General features: G+C 44.9%; 1 protein-coding gene across 1 annotated transcript in view; it reads left to right on the forward strand.

Annotated features, from left to right (window-relative positions):
- The first annotated feature begins 526 nt into the window (after positions 1–526).
- Positions 527–18,233, forward strand: part of FBXW4 (F-box and WD repeat domain containing 4) — a 58,563-nt gene continuing 40,856 nt past the window's right edge. The window contains exons 1-4 of the mRNA XM_084210165.1: positions 527–852; positions 11,941–12,036; positions 14,731–14,916; positions 16,076–16,208. Of these exons, the coding sequence (XP_084066291.1) occupies positions 602–852; positions 11,941–12,036; positions 14,731–14,916; positions 16,076–16,208 (666 nt within the window). The 5' untranslated portion in view covers positions 527–601. The remainder of the gene's footprint in view (positions 853–11,940; positions 12,037–14,730; positions 14,917–16,075; positions 16,209–18,233) is intronic.

Below are 18,233 nucleotides of genomic sequence, written 5' to 3' on the forward strand. Positions count from 1 at the left end.
GGGGAAGACCCTTTCTTTTATGTGTCACGAGAATCTGGGAGCACTGAAAACTGCTGTGCAGCACCAGATGACCCGTGCTGTCACTCCGTGGGTGACAGGTGCTCCTGACCCTGGTCAAGGATAATTAATGAGCCTTAAATCACCTTGCTGTTCACCTTCCTTTGCAGGAGTGCAGTATCTAGCTGGTGTTGCTCCAGGTGGTGAGGCAGATGTTCTGGTTACCTGGGATCGCCATCCCCATCCCCATCATTAATTGTTCACGTTATTAATGAACACTCGGATCAGGTGACGTTGCTAAGTGCAGATCGGAAGATACAGACCCGTGAGCCGGTCGTGGCGTGGCGAGAGGGTGTGGGGGAGGGCAAGTGGCACAGGGGGAGTCCCAGCGGCTCCCGTTAATGAATTAATCCGCTAACGAGGGTGGGCTCGGCGGCCCGTGCCCCTCCGGTCCCGGCAGCCGCCTCCTCCCCCGGAGGGGGCAGTGACAGGCAGCAGCTTCTGCCCCATGTGACTGGGGAGCGGCTGCCCCGTCCATGGCTTGGCCTCCCCCGGGCAGCAGCAGCTCCGGCTCCCGGGGAGGAGGGGCGGGAGCTGCTGCTCCATGGGGAGGAAGGGCAGCCCCCGATCCCCCCAGGCGGAGGGGGGATCCCGGGCCGCCTCCCCTCCCTCCCCGCTCTGGGCCTTACCTGAGGAGCTGCTGCTCCTCATCTGCTCCTACCTGGACGCGCAGGCCTTGGGCCGCCTGGCCCAGGTCTGCCGCCGCCTGCGTTTCTTCAGCAGCCGCGATGTCCTCTGGAGGCGCATAGCCCGCGGCTGCCTCAACTCCGGCTTCACCCAGCTCGGCACCGATCTGTAAGCGCGGCCTTGCCGGCGGAAGGGCGGGGGGCGGCGGCGGCGGCGGCCCGGAAAGGCCGGGGATGCCGCGGCCCAGCCGGTTGCCAGGGCCGCGCTGCGCTCCTGGCGTGGCCGCCGCTGGGCCGCGAGGGGCGGGGGACGCGGGGCCATTCCCGACGCGGTTGCGCCGCCCTTTCCCTGCGCCAGGAGGGGCGGCGGGGGCACAGCAAGGGCCTCCCTGGAAGGGAGCGGCCGATGGCGCACACCAGGGTGTCGGGGCCCAGCCCCGGCGCTGCCCGGAGGGGTTTGGGGAGGCGCCTCTTGTCCCCGCGAGGGAGCGGCGAGGTTGTCGGGGATTTCGCGGCGTGTCTCACTGTCAGGCCCAGCGGGAGAGCTGGAGCGTGAGGCCCTCTCCACGTCTGGAGAACTGTGTCCAGTTCTGGCCTCCTCGATACAAGACAGGGAGCTATGGGTGAGGGTCCAGCGGAGGCCACGAAGAATGATAAGGGATCTGGAACATCTTCCCTGTGGGGAGACACTGGGGGAGCCAGGCCTGTTCAGTCTAGAGATGACTGAGAAGGATCTCATCCATGCATATAAGTGTCTCAAAGTAACGGGATGAGTAGCAACGTCCATAAACTAAAACAAACAAAGTTTCACCTCTGCATGAGGAAGAACGTTGTGCTGAGGGTGCAAAGCACTGGAATGGGCTGCCGAGGGAGGGCATGGAGTGTCCCTCTGGAGACATTCAAAACCTAGCTAGACTCATGTAACCTGCTCTAGGTCACCCTGCCTTGGCAGGGAGGCTGGACTGGATTATATTCAGAGGTCTTTTCCAACCCTAATAATTCTGTGATTTTGTGATCTTGTCAGTCCCCAGATCGCTCCAAACACTGAGGCTTGGGGGCTTTGGGCTAGGGGAGGTTGAAGCACAAGGAGATGGATGGAGCTGCTGTGTGCAGCTGGCATGGATCCTGTATGCCCACACACCCTCCCCACTTCTGAGCAGTGGTCTCTGCCATGTTCTTGAAAACACCTTAGAGAAGAAGCTGCAAGGGAGGAAGGCCTGGGACAGCATCCTGGGAAAAGGCTGGAGAGTGGGCTTAGTGCATTCTTAGGTGAGAGAGCTTTTCTGGGCCCCCAAGAACACATGTGTCTTAGGTTCTCACAGAGCAGCTTGCTGATATAAATGGTGGTGGCTGGCATAAAGTGACTCCTGGACTTTCATGGCTTCTGGGTTTTAAAGTTTTGTGAGTAGGAATTATTTGAGGTTTTTTTCCTGGAGTCTTTATTTTCCCCCAGTTCAACAGCACAACACAGGTTAGGAATAGGGTCAAGCCCTCTAGGCCTTGCAGTGTGTATGACACCAGCATCTTCTTAGATTAAGTGCCTTTTCTTCTTAGATTAAGTGCCTTTGGGGCTTGGGCCTTGGCAGTGGTTGGTGATGATCCAGAGTTTGCCTTTCCTCTCTCAAATTTGGCTGTGTGCCAAATGCCGTTTGGAGGCAACTTCACAAAGTGGGCCTTCCTTCGTCATTTGGGATCTTAAGAGAAGTTTGTGTTCTTAGGATCTACAAATCTCTTCCTATGGCTTCTCTTTAGCTGCCAGCATAGATATTGTTTGTCATTCAGTGACTCAGTATTGTTTCCATAAACACTGTGCTGACATGACTCAAAAGAAGGGATGGTGAGTTTTGACCCTTGTTTTGCTGTCTGATGTTGCTGTCTCATCAATGTATAGACTTTAGAGAAACAATTACGGTTTCTGCTGGCAGGAGCAGAACTTTGCTGGTGCTGAAAATCCTTGTGTTGGGTTTTCAGGCCAGCACTTCAACCTGCTCGGTGTTCACAGGTTGGAAGTTAAGCACAGTTCCCTTGAAAGTCAGGAGGAATAAGCACTGTGGAATGGCTGTGCTTTGGACTCTTGTCTACTGTGATATATGGTTTTGTCTCCTGAGGAAATGAAGTTCTGTATTTTTCATTAAGAATAAGGTGATACTCTGCTCCTTCAGTTGCAGGAGGGATCAGGTGTACAGCAGAGCAGGTGCAGTGTGTGTAAGGACCACCACTTCCCCCTGCAGAGGAATGCAGGTCTATAAACAGCTACAGAAGAGATTTGCTAGGTCAGAGGGTTTCAGAGAAGGGAAGGAAGGCTGCTTGAGTTTTGAACTCCCAGGGATTTCAGTGCTGTTAGATTTGCTATGAACAGGGATTTTTTTTTTAGTAATTCTAGGATGTACTTTTGTGCTGTGTCCTATTTTCAAGTTTTCCTCAACTCCAGTACTGAGAGCTGCTTTTAGCATTGGTCAGTGCTTCCTTGGTCCTGGGGAGTTCAATCATAGGTAACACACTAAGTTACATTGCAAGTGGTTGTGAAGAAACCTTGAGATATATCTGGAGGATTATTCCTTTAATTACTTTTAACTTCACAGAAGGCTCAAACAGTCTCCAGTTCCTTGAAATAGTGTACTGAATCCTATGGAGAATACCTGAAAAACAAACACTTGTTTTCACTGGGGGGAGATCCAGCATCTGAGGGCAGTTGCAGGAGTTTTACTCCAGCAGGGTAGAGAGTCTGGCAACAGATATAAGGCAAGGGCATACTGCAGAACCAGGAGGCCTGGATATCTGAATATCTGCAGAAGAACCAGTATGGCTGCATGTGTTGAGTTGTACAGCTGTAAAATTTGTACTTAGCTGAAGGAGAGCTTAATAGTCTCTGTGACAGCTCAAAGGTTTTAACTAGCCGTGTCTCTTCTGTAGCACTTGCTCCTCGTGCATGTCTCCAAGATGAAGAGCAATCTCCCAGATTGGTGCTTTTGCAATTGAGGGAGCAATTTGCAGAGAGATACTGTATTTTATTTGAGTAATCAGTACAAGCTGGGGAGGGGGTTTAGGCAAGCTTCTGGGCACACCATCCTTCTTAATAGCAATTTTAAGTAGGAACCTGGTATATTGCTAGTTGAAGATTAAATTTGAGCTGAGTACGTATTCAAGCTAAAATATTACTTTGAAAATAGAATGGTGATGAAGATGTTGGATAGCTGGGTCTTCTTGATAACTGTGCTTTCTTAGTGATATGGAATAACTCTTGAGTTTGTCAAACTTGGCTTTGACTCACTCAGGAGCTGAAGCTTCTATTGCATGTTCTGGCTAATGTTGCAGGAGGTGAACACTAGTTTTTTCTTTTAAGAGGTTTTTGTGCAATGCTGTATGCAGTTGAGAAAGCAAAGGCTGGAACCGTTTATGGTTAATATACTTAATGAAATAACATGCATGGTTCTCACATTAGATCTTAAACTGATGGTCCCTGGGAGGCTGGCATAAGTTAAAAACTAGTCTAGGGAGTATTTACAGTTTAAGACAAAAATCCATCTCAGAATAGTTTGATCATTTCTGCTGTTAAGTGGCTTTTGATAAGCCATCTGTTAGTGCTTTGTAAATAGCAATAAATTTGAGCCTAAAGGAGATAGCTGTGAAACTTAACTCCTGCTCCCACTTTCCCATTTTTAAAAAGGTGATTACCTTCGAAATAACACTCTATAAAATGCTTTTTCTGTTGGGCATATCTTCAGATAATTGTCACAACAAGGATCAGAAGTAACAAGCTTTGTCTTGTATGTGAAAAAACTGTTTGAACAGCCAGCTTGCTTATAAAACTTCTTTCTGCCAAAATAGGGAAGAGGTAAGATTGATAAGAAACTGGTTGCAAACCCCTAGCTGTTAGCAGCATGGAGAAGAAAAATAGTAATATATGTAAAAACAAAATTGTTTAATTTTTAAAATTGTCATCCTGGCAACATACTTTTAAAAATTGCCAGCTGTGGTTATCTCTGGACACATGCTTGTGCCTAAATGATAATAAATTAAGTTGGTAATGATGTCAAAGGAAGATGTGGACTTAAGCCCAGACACTAGTTGTTAATGCTGAAAGGCATATTCACAATGTTGACAATCTCTAATGTTTTCACTTTCTGGTAGATTCAGCCAAATGGGAGCCACAGATGTAAGCCAAGTGAAGTGTTTAAGGCGTGGATTCAACTGTGCACTTATAGGAGAAGAAGTTTGCTTTGAGAGATGTATCTGTATGCTTCTTTCCTTTGGCAGAGGGGAGGGAATGACTAGGTTCACATCCCTCTGAGTCCTTCTATGTTAGGGATGGTAGGGGCTGACCTGGAAGAGTTCTTAAAGCACATTATCAGTGTTAAAAATGTGCTGTTTCTTTGTTGAATCAGCAGTAACTGAATGTTCAATAGAATATTGTGGCACTATTATGGAAGTACAGAGTGGCTTTACATGGATGCACTTCTTGGCATCTGAACTGTGAGTCTCTCCAGATCAGGTTGTCAGTTTTTCTGTATAAACAAGTTAATTTTATGTATAGACCTGTACTGTTACAAGGCCTTGTCATGAGGATGGTAAAAAGAGAGTCCTTATGCTAAGATTTTTTCTTTACATAGTCATAGGAACAGCTGAAGTAAAAGTTGAGCCACATCTTCACAGTGTAAGGTGAAAGGAGAATTTTTTTCTTTCAAAAATGCGTGGCAGCATATCACAGAAAAGTTAAGGCTTAACGGCACTTTCTGCAGCTAAACTGTAGCTGAGTAATAACATAAAGCCTTTGGGGTATTTGGTGATATAGTGATATTACAGTTGTGTCCTGTAGTCTGTGTCTGTTTTGCCAGCTGTTGTACAGCCCCAGCAAGAGCAGTCTCTGTCCTGATGAGCTTGCTGCCTAAATAGCCAGGGTAAACAGGGGCTGGAGGGGAAGGAGAGGCAGGGAGATGTCAACCAAGCTGCCCTCTGTGCAGCAGGTCAGTGTCAGAGCCAGGAATAGCAGAGGGTACTTTAAGCCTTTATCCAGGGCCTGCTTGCTGGACCACCTTGGACTGGAGAAATCGGAGAGGCAAAGAGCTCATTGTAAGGTGATTCTTTATTTAAGGCATGGAAGAAAGGAGTAAAGTTGCAGCTGGTCTAAACTTATTTCCTCTTTGTTACAAAGGAATTTTAGAGGGCAGGTTAAAAGTTGGAACCTAAATAGCTTGACAATTTGCTCTTTGTAATGTATTAATAGACATCAAAATATAGGAATGTTTCGCTGCATGTTTTCTCTTTCCCTGTCTCCTGTTCTGCCTTGCCCACTAGGATCATGGTATATTCTTCAGTTCACAGAAGCAGATTCATTGATGGACTGATTTATCATCTATGAGTATTTAAGAGCTTGTGTAAGCATATTGCTGAGTTAATAAAAGCTGTGTTTTCTCCAGATCTTGGAAAAATGTATACACCTACAGGAGCAGGAAATGGCCAATCTGTGCGAGTCAAATCCAAATGCAAACTGCAGCAATCATAGGAGACCTCAGCCTTCACCACTGGAGGGGGGAGGGAGTGTGAATGCTTGTAAAGCTGCTTCAGTTTCCTTCATCTTTTAAAGCTTGTTTTAAAAACAAAGTTTCATTACTTTTAAGACAGAAATGAAGAAGGTGGTGCAGATGATGCAGAGGAGAATGCTCTGGGGAGGATATTGCAGTAACAAAAAAATCTTGGATGTGGGAATTCTGCTCTTGCTTTGTGCTGAAAAAGTCAGTGGTTTTTATGAATTGCTGTTACGTTTATTCAATCTCTGCCTTAAACTGCTAGTGCTGAGCAGCACAGATCTGCCAGGACAGCTCCACAACCTTGAAACTACTGCTTTTTCTGGGAATGTGAAGTTATTTGTAAGACTTCTTTGAGGCCTGCCTACCCTTCCCTTAAGATCTTCACTAGTACAAAGAGAAAGAAGAATTTTATGTAGTGCAGGGTTTAAAATATGTGTGCTTTGTTTGTTGCTGTTACCCCTGTTGGACTAGGTATGGGTTATTTAATTATATCCAAGTACTTCCCTGACAATCTACTCTTTCAAATCAGAATACATTTCACACTTCTTCAGCAGCTTCAGGCTTTCCCATAATCTTTCCAGGGCCATGCATTTTTTGAAGAAGCCCAGATTTTGTCTCCAAAAAGCCTACAAAACTCTCTGAGAGAGTCCAAATCCTGACAGGAGTTTCTAGCAAAATATCCCATTGCAGTCACTTGTAAGGGAGAGGGCATCTGGTGGCAGAGTGGCCTGGCTCAGTCTTGGTGGCTGTGGTTTTTTGGGAAGCCTTTTTGAAAGTGTGTGTCCTTGCTGTGTGCACAGAAATTTTTTTGCGCCTCTGGGTATTATGACAACCTTTGTCTTCTTCATGAGGTGACTTGTTCACAAGAGCTGTTTGGTGGGGCAGCTGACAGCCTCGTAACATCTGAGATGGCATAGACACACCAGAGGAAGCAAGGAACAGTGAGGATCAGTCGGCAGAGCTCTTTTCCATCTTGGAGTTATTTGAACCCATGTCGCGTAGGGAGAGGGGAGCACAGGGGACAGGCTGAGCATGGCAGTAAGCTAAATAAGGGTCATGTGCTAAAGGAATTCAGTTGGAATTTTTGTCCTGGAAGAGACATTTAGAAAGCCAGCCGACTTGTTGAGGACAGTAACAGGGGCTTCTGACATAAATAGCTTCTCCCTCTCGGCTGGCTGTTGGTGGCCCATGACTTGTAGCTGCACCGAGACCCTGCCACTCAACAGGTGTGTCCCGACTACACAAATAAGTGCAGTTGGTCATTGTGTTAGCCAGCCTTGCCACAGGGCCAAGGTTGATAGTGGGGCTTAGCCACTGTGACCTGTTTGTTCTCTCTATGACCCTTCCAGTCAGGCCTCAGGCAGGCTGGTGACAGCTTTTATGCAGACGGCAGATTTTGTCCGCAGAAGAAATTCAGTCCCAGCAAGTCTCTGCAGACTTGCATTTCCAGATGAGCTCCTCAGTACTTAAGATGGTAGCAAAACATGAAGGACTTTGGTGGATTAGGGTGCCCCATGCAGCTGGGAAAATACACAGCATGACATGTTGGTGTTATCTTCTGTAACACGGCCTATGTTGTTGCAGGCACCTCTGTTTTGGCACATGCTGAAATTGTAGACAGCCAGCAGAAATCTCCCTGGGATGCAGTACAGCACAGAAGCTCTTGCTGTTGCAGAAATACCATTTCTTGGTGGAAGAAATACCATTTTCTGGTGGAAAAGGACTTTGGATGGGGAGGGGATCATTGAAGGCAAGATCTGTTGGAGGTGAAGCTTTAGGAGGTGATGTGCCCTGGCTGTGTGATTCTTTCATTGCTTTCTTTTGGGGCCCAGGCCAGCAACTGCCTTGGTACCTGAGGTCACCTGGGTCAGTGGTGCTGTGTGGGGACAGTTCCAGTCTCTTACTTCAGCAGCTGGGAAGTGGGCTCCAGAAGGAATATTATATTTCTTTTGGTAACTCTGCCAAGAAAGAGAGGAAATTCATAATTTGAGCAAAATACTTTTAGCTTTTTTTTTTGTAGAGTGGGGAGAAGTAGGAAGGGGGAAATGAAAAATCCTTTATAATGGACTGCTTGGGATGATTTTTCTCCTGGAGCTCCCTCTCAGGCTGTAAGAAATGTTCACCTTCTCGTTCTTAGTATAACCAAGTCTTTGAAAAGGGAGCCTCCATCAGGAGTGCATGCAATTGGAAACATGCATTGGCTCAGGTCATGTATTGCACTATGATTTGGGATCCTGATAGAGTGCTTTTTGGTGGTGATTAGATAATAACAAAGACAGCCTTGTATGTTGTGAGTAATGTAACTTTATCAGATATTGATAATTGTGATGCCCTAGCAGAGGTCTAAGATGATGCACAGTAAAGGGCTTTAAGAACATTTTGCTTGAATTTCATTAGGTTTTCATAGTCGTGTTCACTCGTTCCTTCATCCGGTGTTTCCTGTCATCCTTCAAGGATGCTGGACTGTACCTCAGTTGCTTTCTGATGTAGGTCCTGCTAAAAATAGCAGTCCTTCCTCAGTGAGTCAGCCTGCAACAGTCTTGAAGTTCACTGTTGGGTGCCTTCTCTGGGAACACAAATGCCAAGATCTTGATTTCACTGAGTAGTTAAGCATGTGCTGAATTTTATGCATGTGGCTTAGTATTTTTCTGGATTGTATGCTAAGAAAGATCAAGGCATTCATTGGCCAGTTCCCTCCATAGCATTTTATATAGCATTTGGATTCATATGGTGGTTTAATCTCCTGAATCTTGGAATGTTCAGCACAGTTGCTGAAGTAAGAGGTACCTGGTTAAGTCAACCACTTGGTGCAGGTGTGTGATGTCTGTTGATTGCCTCGGTCATCATGGAAAAGTTCTTAAAAGTTTACAAGTGTAGAAAGTGTGTTGATCATGACTGAAACAAAATAGGCTCTTGTAGGGGAGAAAATGGACTTTTTAATCAACTTGTTAAGTTTATATGGTGATGACATTTTTAACTTTCTAAGATTTGCAAATTGTTCTCAGGCATTGCAGTGATATTCATCACATTTTTTCATGCATTCTGGGAATTGCTCTGGAGGGATGCTGTTGAGGAAGCAAATCAGGTGATCAAATTGTATCTCAGCAGTTGATTCCATAGCTGGGCTTGATTTAACTTCTGGTGTGAGAGATCGAATGTCTCTGACCAACACTGCGCTTCAGCATTTGCTGCCCCATAATTGGCAAAAGGGAGGGATGTATCAGTCCAATATCTACATCATCTTTCTCCATATGGTCTGTCCCTTTTCTTGCCTCTATTGTGAATAAATAAAATGTCTGGGATATAAAAGGAGGATACTTTAAAGACATGTTTAAATTAGCTAGATCCAGAGTTGCTATATGGAGGAGGAAGGCTGGATGAATAACATATTTATTAAGAGTAAAACAAAAAAAGACCAAACACCACCATGACCACCCCCTCCTAAATCCCATCAGACCTCCCTCAGATAGTCTCCCCACCCAACCCTCATCCCCTCCAGACAGGAACTGTTGATATGTGGGAAAGAATGAGGTGTCTGTTTCAAAAGTAACTGTAATAGTGAACTGGGGCTCTGGGCTGAGCCAACATGTGACTCTTCAGAGCTTCCATATTCAGCAGTAGGAGGGTCAAGGCCTGCTAGAAAAGGGACCAGCAGGGTAAGATGGAGGCTGCTTTTTTGACCTTGGAGTCACCTTTTTCAGAGTCTTGGAAATTACATCTAGTCTTGGTAGGGTTTATGCATTGAGCTCAGAATGTCTGGTTGGGCCAGCATGTGTTGGGAGGGGGATGTGGCACGAGTGTGTTTTCCATCACTGTGCAAGCTGGTGACTTAAAATCTGTATGTTGGGAGAACTTAACTGAGGGTTGAGTGTAGGGAGGAGAAGTGTTTTGGAGTAATGAATGGAATTGCATGTAGGCGGAGAGCCTGAACTCTGTCTGGGAGAGTAATAAGCAATGATGAGAGTGGATCTGACCTGACTTTTCAGTACTGTGCATTCCTCATCTCAGACACTATCTGGCCTCATGAGCTCTTGCAAGTGCTCCCTTTAAAAAAGGAATTCTTCTTCTTGTAGCCTAGTCTAAGTCTATTTTGGTTTTGTTTGTTTGTTTTTAAATGGCTATGAAAAATAAAGAGCCTGTAGCTTTCTAAATTCAGTTTTAATTGGTGTGGCTCTACTGATCATAAACGTAAAGTTGCAAAGCTTTCTAGAGGATGAAAAGCTTTTTTGTGTGTGGTTTCTGTTTTTGTTTAAAATGGGTCACATGCCCAGGAATGCAGTCAAATTATAATGGTGACTAAGTGCCGGAAAGCATAGAAAAGAGGAGGGAAGGGTGAGCAAAATAAAAAAGGAGCCTGAGGCTATGGAAGGAAGGCTGGGAAAATAAGAATCTGGCCAGACCCCAGGGCCAGGTTAGAGATTCCTACACCCATTAACACAGGAGATGTTTATTTACAGGGAGCTAATCTTTGTTTTAAAAATGACAGAGTACCCAAAAATGCTACTTTTGGGAAGTGGATTGGAGGGGCTGTGGGGACGGGAGGAAGAAACAGATTCTGATGAGGCATCAGTTCCCATCTCTCAAGGATCTTCCCCTCTCCCTATGAATTTGGGTGTGTTGGCTGTTGAGAAACACATGAATGTGGGATAAACTCTTGTAGTATAGTAAGTGTAACCCCTAGTTACAAAGGATAATTTCTAGAGTTTCTTCTTGTTTGTAGTTTTCTGATCTTTTCTATCTAAGCAGCTCCAGTAAGGATATTGAATAATTAAATTTATGATATAAGAAAGATGGGAGCTAAAGTTGCCTTTCCCTGTGTCTTTAATCAACTCTGGTTCATGAAAACAAAACAGGTGTTGAACAGCTGCTTGAACTGGGTATATTCATGTAGACTCTAAGGAGACCTTGGTCCCAGGTCTCTGTGATACCTACTTTTTGTCACATCTTGAAGAGTATTGATCTTGGTTTGGCTCAGCTCATTCCAATAACTTTGATTTGTAGCCCAGCAATAGTCTCTCTTTTAGTAGCTTTGTCTGACTGCAGAGAGAGAATTTTCCAGCAATATGCTGGAATTCTCTATCCTTTGGTGAGCTGCTGCGAAAGATACTTTTTCTAGGGGTGTGTGTGCATTGGATTGTTTATGCACATGAATGTATTTTATCTTTAGTTTGAACACATCCTGATTTCTGATTATTGTATCTAGTTATGGGATTGTCAGACAGGTGAGACTCTGGAACAGTTTCTTTACTAGTCCTTCTGGATAGACACTCTTTGGCTTCTCGTTTCAGTGTTCTCCTGACTTAATGTTTCCTCCATCTGTTCTTGTGTGGTGTTGTCCTTGTCTTAAATGGCTCTTGTCAGTCTCTATTAAAAGGGTGATATCCTATATCTCTGGTTCTTCTGGTGGTTTCTATGTCATCTTGTTTGGATTACATTTTGTCTGAATCTGTGGTGCATTCAGTATACTTGGTCAAGTCTTGATCATAATTCAGGTTTGTGATCATCAGAGGTAGTTTTCTTCGCTGGTAATCCCTCACTGTTGTTAGCGTTCCTTTCTTGTCAGCTCTCACTAATGTCCTCACTGTAGTGTGGCACTGGCACCATCAGTGTGTGTCAGTTCACCATTGTGGAACCAGGGTGAGAGCTTACCTGTGGCCATCTTGAATGATTTGTTGTCCAGAAGGCATCAGTCCTGGTTGCTAATCTCATCTCTCCTCCTCTGTCTGCAGAGCTGCTGGCATTCCGGTGAAGGAAAGGGTGAAGGTATCTCAGAACTGGAGGCACGGACGCTGCCGGAGGGAGACAGTCCTGAAATGGAAATGCAAGCAAGTGGCTTCTTCCTCTTCTTCTTTGTTATGTGACAGCTGCTGTGGGGCCTTGGGTTTGTGCCTGTGCCCTGAAATGAGATGTTTCCTGCTCTTTGTGCTCCATGGGGTCTTACAAGTGATTGTTGCTGGCTTATTTTGGCTGTTCCTGGTTAGCTGTGTGTGGGGTAACCTGAGTTGCTGCATTGCCCTGTCAGGAGTTTCTTTCTTAGCAATTTGAATTTGTCTTTGTTCTGATCTGTACAGTTTTAGTCACATTTAGCAACCTTTACTACAAACTGTTGCATTCATGTCTACTGCTGTATATCATGAGCAATTTTTTGTCCTGCTCTCACAATGAGCCCACCTTGATCCCAGATGTGGACTTAGGTGTTCTCTCAAAATGCTTTGTTTGCCTCTGGTGGTTTATCCTGGATTCTGATTTGGATGTACAAATCTAAAATGCTAATTGCCATTCCTCTGCCTTATGCTCCTCCATTCTCATTCTTCTCTCCTTCACTTAAAAAAATAAAAAAAATTATTTGACATTAATGATAGGAGCTTGTTGTTAAGTTCTTGTTCGCAAAGGTATACTTGGCTTTCAAACAAAGCATAAGATAGGTCTCTTGTCTGAGCTGCACATCGAAATTTTCAGCCTTCACGTCATCAGACTGAAGGAAAAATGAGACTGTGGTTTGTTAGCTGCTGAAGAGCAGGGACCTTCTACTGAGCTTTCATGCCTTTTTGTGCTGTGTAGATTGAAGTGGTGGATAATGTGCCACTTCTTGCCTAGAGTCCTGGGAACAGCTGTAATGAGCAGAGTGGCTTTTGGTGCAGGTTGTATACCTGCCTTTGAAGTGCTTGCAACCATCTGTGAAGAAGGGCTCTGTGGATATTAGAGATCATTACTAAACCAGCTTCCCAAGTGAAAAGGCAAGGACTGATTTAATGAGGCCACCATCCAAATGGCATCTCCTAATTTTCATTTATTCTGCTTCAGATTTTTTACTTCTCCTTATGAAAAAGCCATAGAAAAAGGTAAAAAGCTAAACTTCTGCAAAAGGAGAGCTGCAGAAACTGGCTGTAGTCTAGGTAAGCTGGATATTCACTTGCTTTTAGAGGACTGCGTAGGAGTGGAGGAAGGAAGGGGAAATCAAAGCCTGCCTGAACCCAAAGCTCCTGCTCTAAAGATGCCTCTTACTTTTTTCATGTATATGATCAAGTCCCAGATGAATATTATAAACTCAATTACTTTGTCCATGTGATTAAAGGCCTGTTACTGGAGATGAATACAGGCAAGCTGGAACCTTCTGTCTAATGAGCAATCTTGTTCTCTTGCTTATATCTAGTTGTTCATTGTGATGTTACAAGGTACGGCTATGTGTAATGACTCTGACGACACAGAAAATCATGATCTTTGAGCATAAATGATCTAAAAAAAAGAGGGAGACAGGTTTTTATGAGAAGCCCCACTGCTTTCAAACCCGTTTGTTCCTGAATAGTTTGAAAACTGAATGGCTGCTCTGTAGAAGGGTTCTGGATTTGCTCAATGTTTCTGTGGACATTGGTGCAGTTGGCAATGACTGCAGAGCAGAGACAATTTCACACACCATGCCCCATAGGACATGAGTCCCATGTCTTTGTATCTGGCCTCACTATATCCAGAAATCATATTTGCTGATTCTCTGTTGGCTATACAAAAGCAAAATCTAGAGAAAAGCTCTCACTGCCTAAGTGTGTATTGTAGCCTATTTTCTTCTATATTTTGGTTTTGTTTCAAGAATAAATAAACTTCTTGAGATGGCAGACTTGATTCAGATATTTCATGAGTGTCTTGTCCTCTTCTTGATCTCCCAGAAGGTAAAGCATTTTTTCCATATGTTACATCAATCTTCAGAATACTTTGGAATAGTTTTTTTGGCTCCACTGCTCATGGCCTGGAGCCTGTCCACTGCCACTGTCCCTCATAAAGCAGTGGGCAGAAAGGGCGTATGGGCAGTTCTAAAAGATAGGCAAGAGAAACCAAGAGCTTGCTCTACAAGCTTATGGCTCAGCAGGGGAAGAGGTGTGAATGTAGAACAATACATCCTCTGTATGATGAGCATAAAGTTCTTGGGTAGCCTCAGAGTGCAGGAGGCAGGTGACTTTCTGTCTGTAGGAAGATCTGTGGTATTTTGGTGACATGCACCCCTGCTTAGAGGTGTGTGGAACAGCTGCAGCTTTGTGGTCGCTGCTGGGCACCAGCAAATAGTGTTCAGGATCAAGAGTGACTGTTTGCTCCAACAGCCTCACATTGAATGCTCTCTTAGTAATGCTCAGCATAGCTCACCAACACCAGAGTCTAGTTTCTTAAAAAGTATAGAGCTCATGTGCAGGTTTGGGGGCCCTTAAGTATTTCCTGACTGTGTTCACTAGACTTTTGGCCATCTTCTCTTTTGGAGATTCCATGATTCCTTTTCCTCAGCTCTGGGTTAGAAAAATGCCAGGAGTGTAATCTGCTTTTTATGTTGTTGGAGAAGTTCACTTGTAGCTGTGCTGCTATATTAAGCCCTGCTTTTTCATGTGACCTGCTGCTCCAACTTCACTTTTCTTGAACAGGCATTTGTTTATGTTGATATGTTTGCATATGGATTTTTTTTTCTTTTTCTGTGTGAGGTTTTGTTTCTTTTTCTTCTCCCCACTCCTGCATGCTCCCAACCTGCTGTCTGTTTGCAGTTTGATGCCCTGGATGGAGCTGGATGGTGAATATCTCTACCTGTCTCAAGCGGAGAACATCCAGGCCTACCAGCTCTGTGCAGAGGGGACAGGTTTGCAGCGTCACCCTCAAGCCATCTTCTCTGGCCACCAGGAGGACGTGTGTCGCTTTGTTCTTGTCAACTCCCACATTGTCAGTGGAGGGGGGTAAGTTGGGTGAATGAAGGAGCCTGAGGGTTTCGCCGCTGAAGTTGGAAAGATTCTGTGTAACTCCAGCCCAGAGCAGAGGAGCCAGTTTTGCTACACAGTGTCCTCATGCTTGGCTGTGGTCAGCTGCTGCTGCTTCCTCTCTTATAATTTTGGTTTTGGCTTGAAAAAGCTTCTCCTGCAGTAGTGAAGGAGCTGAGTCTCATACTGTTGACCTTAAAAGGTGTCCTTTGCTCTGTAAACTTGTGTTGATGTCCACAGGATTGTTGAATTGGGAATGACTGATCAGGCAAACCTGACTGCTGTGCAAATTTCATTTCTTTCCCTGTTAGAGCCAGGGTAACTAGACTATTCTAATAATCAGTACTGCTGGTTTGCTGGGACTGCAGTAGTGCAGAAAGTTTCTAGAGACAAGTGTGTATTTATTAGACCCACTGATATAAATGTGGAGAGGGGAAAAACTGCCAAGCCTTCCAGTGCACACACACTTCTCCAATTCATTTTGCATTTGACTGGACTCTTAGAGTTACAGCAAGTGACAGGACTTTCATTAATACCTAAAATTATAAAAATATATACAACAGTTAAGCAGAGAATTGGGAGAGACAAGCATGGCTGTCTGTCCTGGGTGGGACTTTCCCCTGTGAACTGTAGACCAAAATTCAGGTGAAAATGAAGGCTTGCATTTAAAATTCCAGTAACTGTGTTGGTTGAAAAAGGTCTAAATGTCTGGGTAGTTAATTCAAAGCACCCTGCATGGCTGCTCTGAAATGAATGAAAAGCTGAGGCTTGGACATGGGTGAGAATGTCCTCTCACTTGTTCCCTTACTCCAGCCATTCAGCCCACAGACAGGATTCTGGCAAGCTCAAAGCAGTAGGAGGAGGAATGGCTGCTTTGCTATAGTTTCTGCAGCTTAACACAAAGTGAAGAGTGGAAAGATAGCCAGGAAAATTTTCATGTGCATCAGATTAGTCTTTAACTGGCCAGATGTGGAATTGCAAGAGAGCAGGTGATGTGTGAAGAGTGGAGGGTTAATAATGCTGCATGAATTTCAGCCTGTCAGAGACCAGTCCTGGTCTTTTTGTAGCACTCCAAAGCATTAGTGGAAGGTGCATGTCCAAGAGGTATAAATTCCCTGCCTGTGGATTTGTTTTTCAGAGATGGAAGTATTGTCCTTCACAAGCTCCATGGCTCCTACAGCGTCAAGTTCTCTGCACATGAGCAGGAGGTGAACTGTGTGGACTTCCTAGGTGGCCTCATTGTCAGCGGCTCCCGGGACCGAACAGCGAAGGTGAGCAGGGAGTGTTTCAGCAGCTGCAGGTGCTGCTGTAGAGGTGACTTCAGAGGTCTTGTGCCATGAATATATGTGTCAGCAGAACTGTTGTGAGCCCTGCACTCCTTGCAAGAGGAATGCTGACTGTCTTGGCTCATGTCTCTGAAAAGATGCTTGCTCTGCCAGGCTTGTTAGAAAGAGATTTGGCAGTAATTTACAGCATCAGCTGCTGGCTTAAACTTGGAAGTGCAGAAGACAGCAGCTGATGTTTTGCTTCCTTCCCTGTACATCCATCTACACTGTAGTGGAGATGGATGCCAGTTAGTGTGAAATTTGCTGTATGGATCTCAAACCCATCCTTGTTTTGTGATTTAACATTGCAATGTGGTTTAACATACTCTCTGTTATATATGCAGTCTCTGTAAAGGATAGGATGATGTCTTTTCCAAATCTATGGTTATTTACTAATTTTGTGGTTTATTTATTTGTGTGGTTTTTTTTTTTTTTTTTTGTTGGTTTTTTTTTTTTTTCCCCAGCAGTTCTTGGTTTGCAAACCAGGAATGAAGTTAGACTTCAAGTATTGTTAGCTCCCATTTTTCTCTTCCAGCTGGCATCACTGGATCCTGTCACATAATTTTTGGCTATTTCTTTTTGGGGCAGGACCTTCTTGATTTTTGTCCTTCTGGATCTGGTTGGCAATGCTTTGTTCCTGTGTGGACCTGGAGAGTTGTTCATCTGAGCTGTAATCAGCTCTGATCAGTTTAGGAAGTTCTACACAGATGTTTCACCCTTATCCTGCTAGCGTGATGCAGTACCTGTAGTATCTTCACAACCACTTGTTTCATTGTTGGAAGTGATTGCTGTGTGTTGAAGGTTATATGTGGGCTTTTGCTCTGGGTAGGCTGATAGACACTCTTGGTCCTGGTTTATATCATAGAGCATTCATGGAGTAAAAGGAAAACCAGCTAATTGCTGTTTTACACGAGGGGAAGCTGAAGCAAGGAAAAACTAAAATGTCTCTTTCAAGGTTTTGTAGGAAGTGTGTGAAGCAGCATGACCCGATTTTTTTTTTTGGTCCCTCTGATCAGATGTACTCCTGAGTAAAATCACTTCCAAGTAAAGCAAGCAATGTTCCAATGCAAGAGGCAATTTTGGGCAATGTTTGCCTCCTGGGAGCAAGACCTTGATGCTGCTTTGTCTCACACTTCAGTGGTGCTGCTCCTCTCTGGTCTGTGGATCCTCTTTTCTGGGAGAGTGCCTTCTTGCTACTTCTCTGACAGCTGGAGGACAGACATCCTCGACCTTGAGAACAAATTCCTGAAGCCCAGAGGGGAATTTCAAGCTGTTTTTCTTAGAGCTAGTGTGAGATCTTACCCACACAGTGCTCCCCACAGCTTATACTCTGGGGATATTCACCTCTTATTTTTTATCATCCCTTTTGTAGGCTGTCTTGTTTGTGTGATTGAGACTCTTGGAGGGTGGAAGGGAATCCCTACCAACCTTTTAAAGGGGCTCTAAGTGTCTAAGCTATTGAGGGCTCTGCTGAGTGTTGATTAGGACTAAGCCCTGAAGAGCTGTTAATGTACATTCCTGTGTGATAGGCAGCAGATAGTGTGCTCTGAGCAATATTTTTAACCTGTAGGAGATACGGATGCCTTAAAGGAGTTAAGCTTTTCTGCTGCTTTTGCTGACACTAGGTGCTAAATTCCCCGCTGACAAGAATAGCCTGCAATCCTGGGCATTATCAACAACCAAACAAATAGGGCACTCCACGCTTTGAAGTCTTGAAGCAAAACACTGGGGGTTGGTTACAGACAACTGGGGGCCTTGAGTCCTGTGGGCCAAGAATGATGGCAAGGTGGAGAAAATGAGGGCCACTAGCAGAGGCCCCAGAAAGAATTTTGGGGCCTTTATTAGGACCCAGAAACAAAGGGGTGAACTGATGGAAGGAGATGTGTGTGTTTGCACTGTTGGGGGAGGGAAGGAATTCTCTCATACTGTCAGTGAGCAAGGGCAGCCAGTTTGAAAGCAGCTTGGGGTACA

This window comes from Fringilla coelebs (genome assembly GCF_963513975.1).
Source record: "Fringilla coelebs genome assembly, chromosome: 8".
NCBI classification, from domain to species: Eukaryota; Metazoa; Chordata; class Aves; order Passeriformes; family Fringillidae; genus Fringilla; species Fringilla coelebs.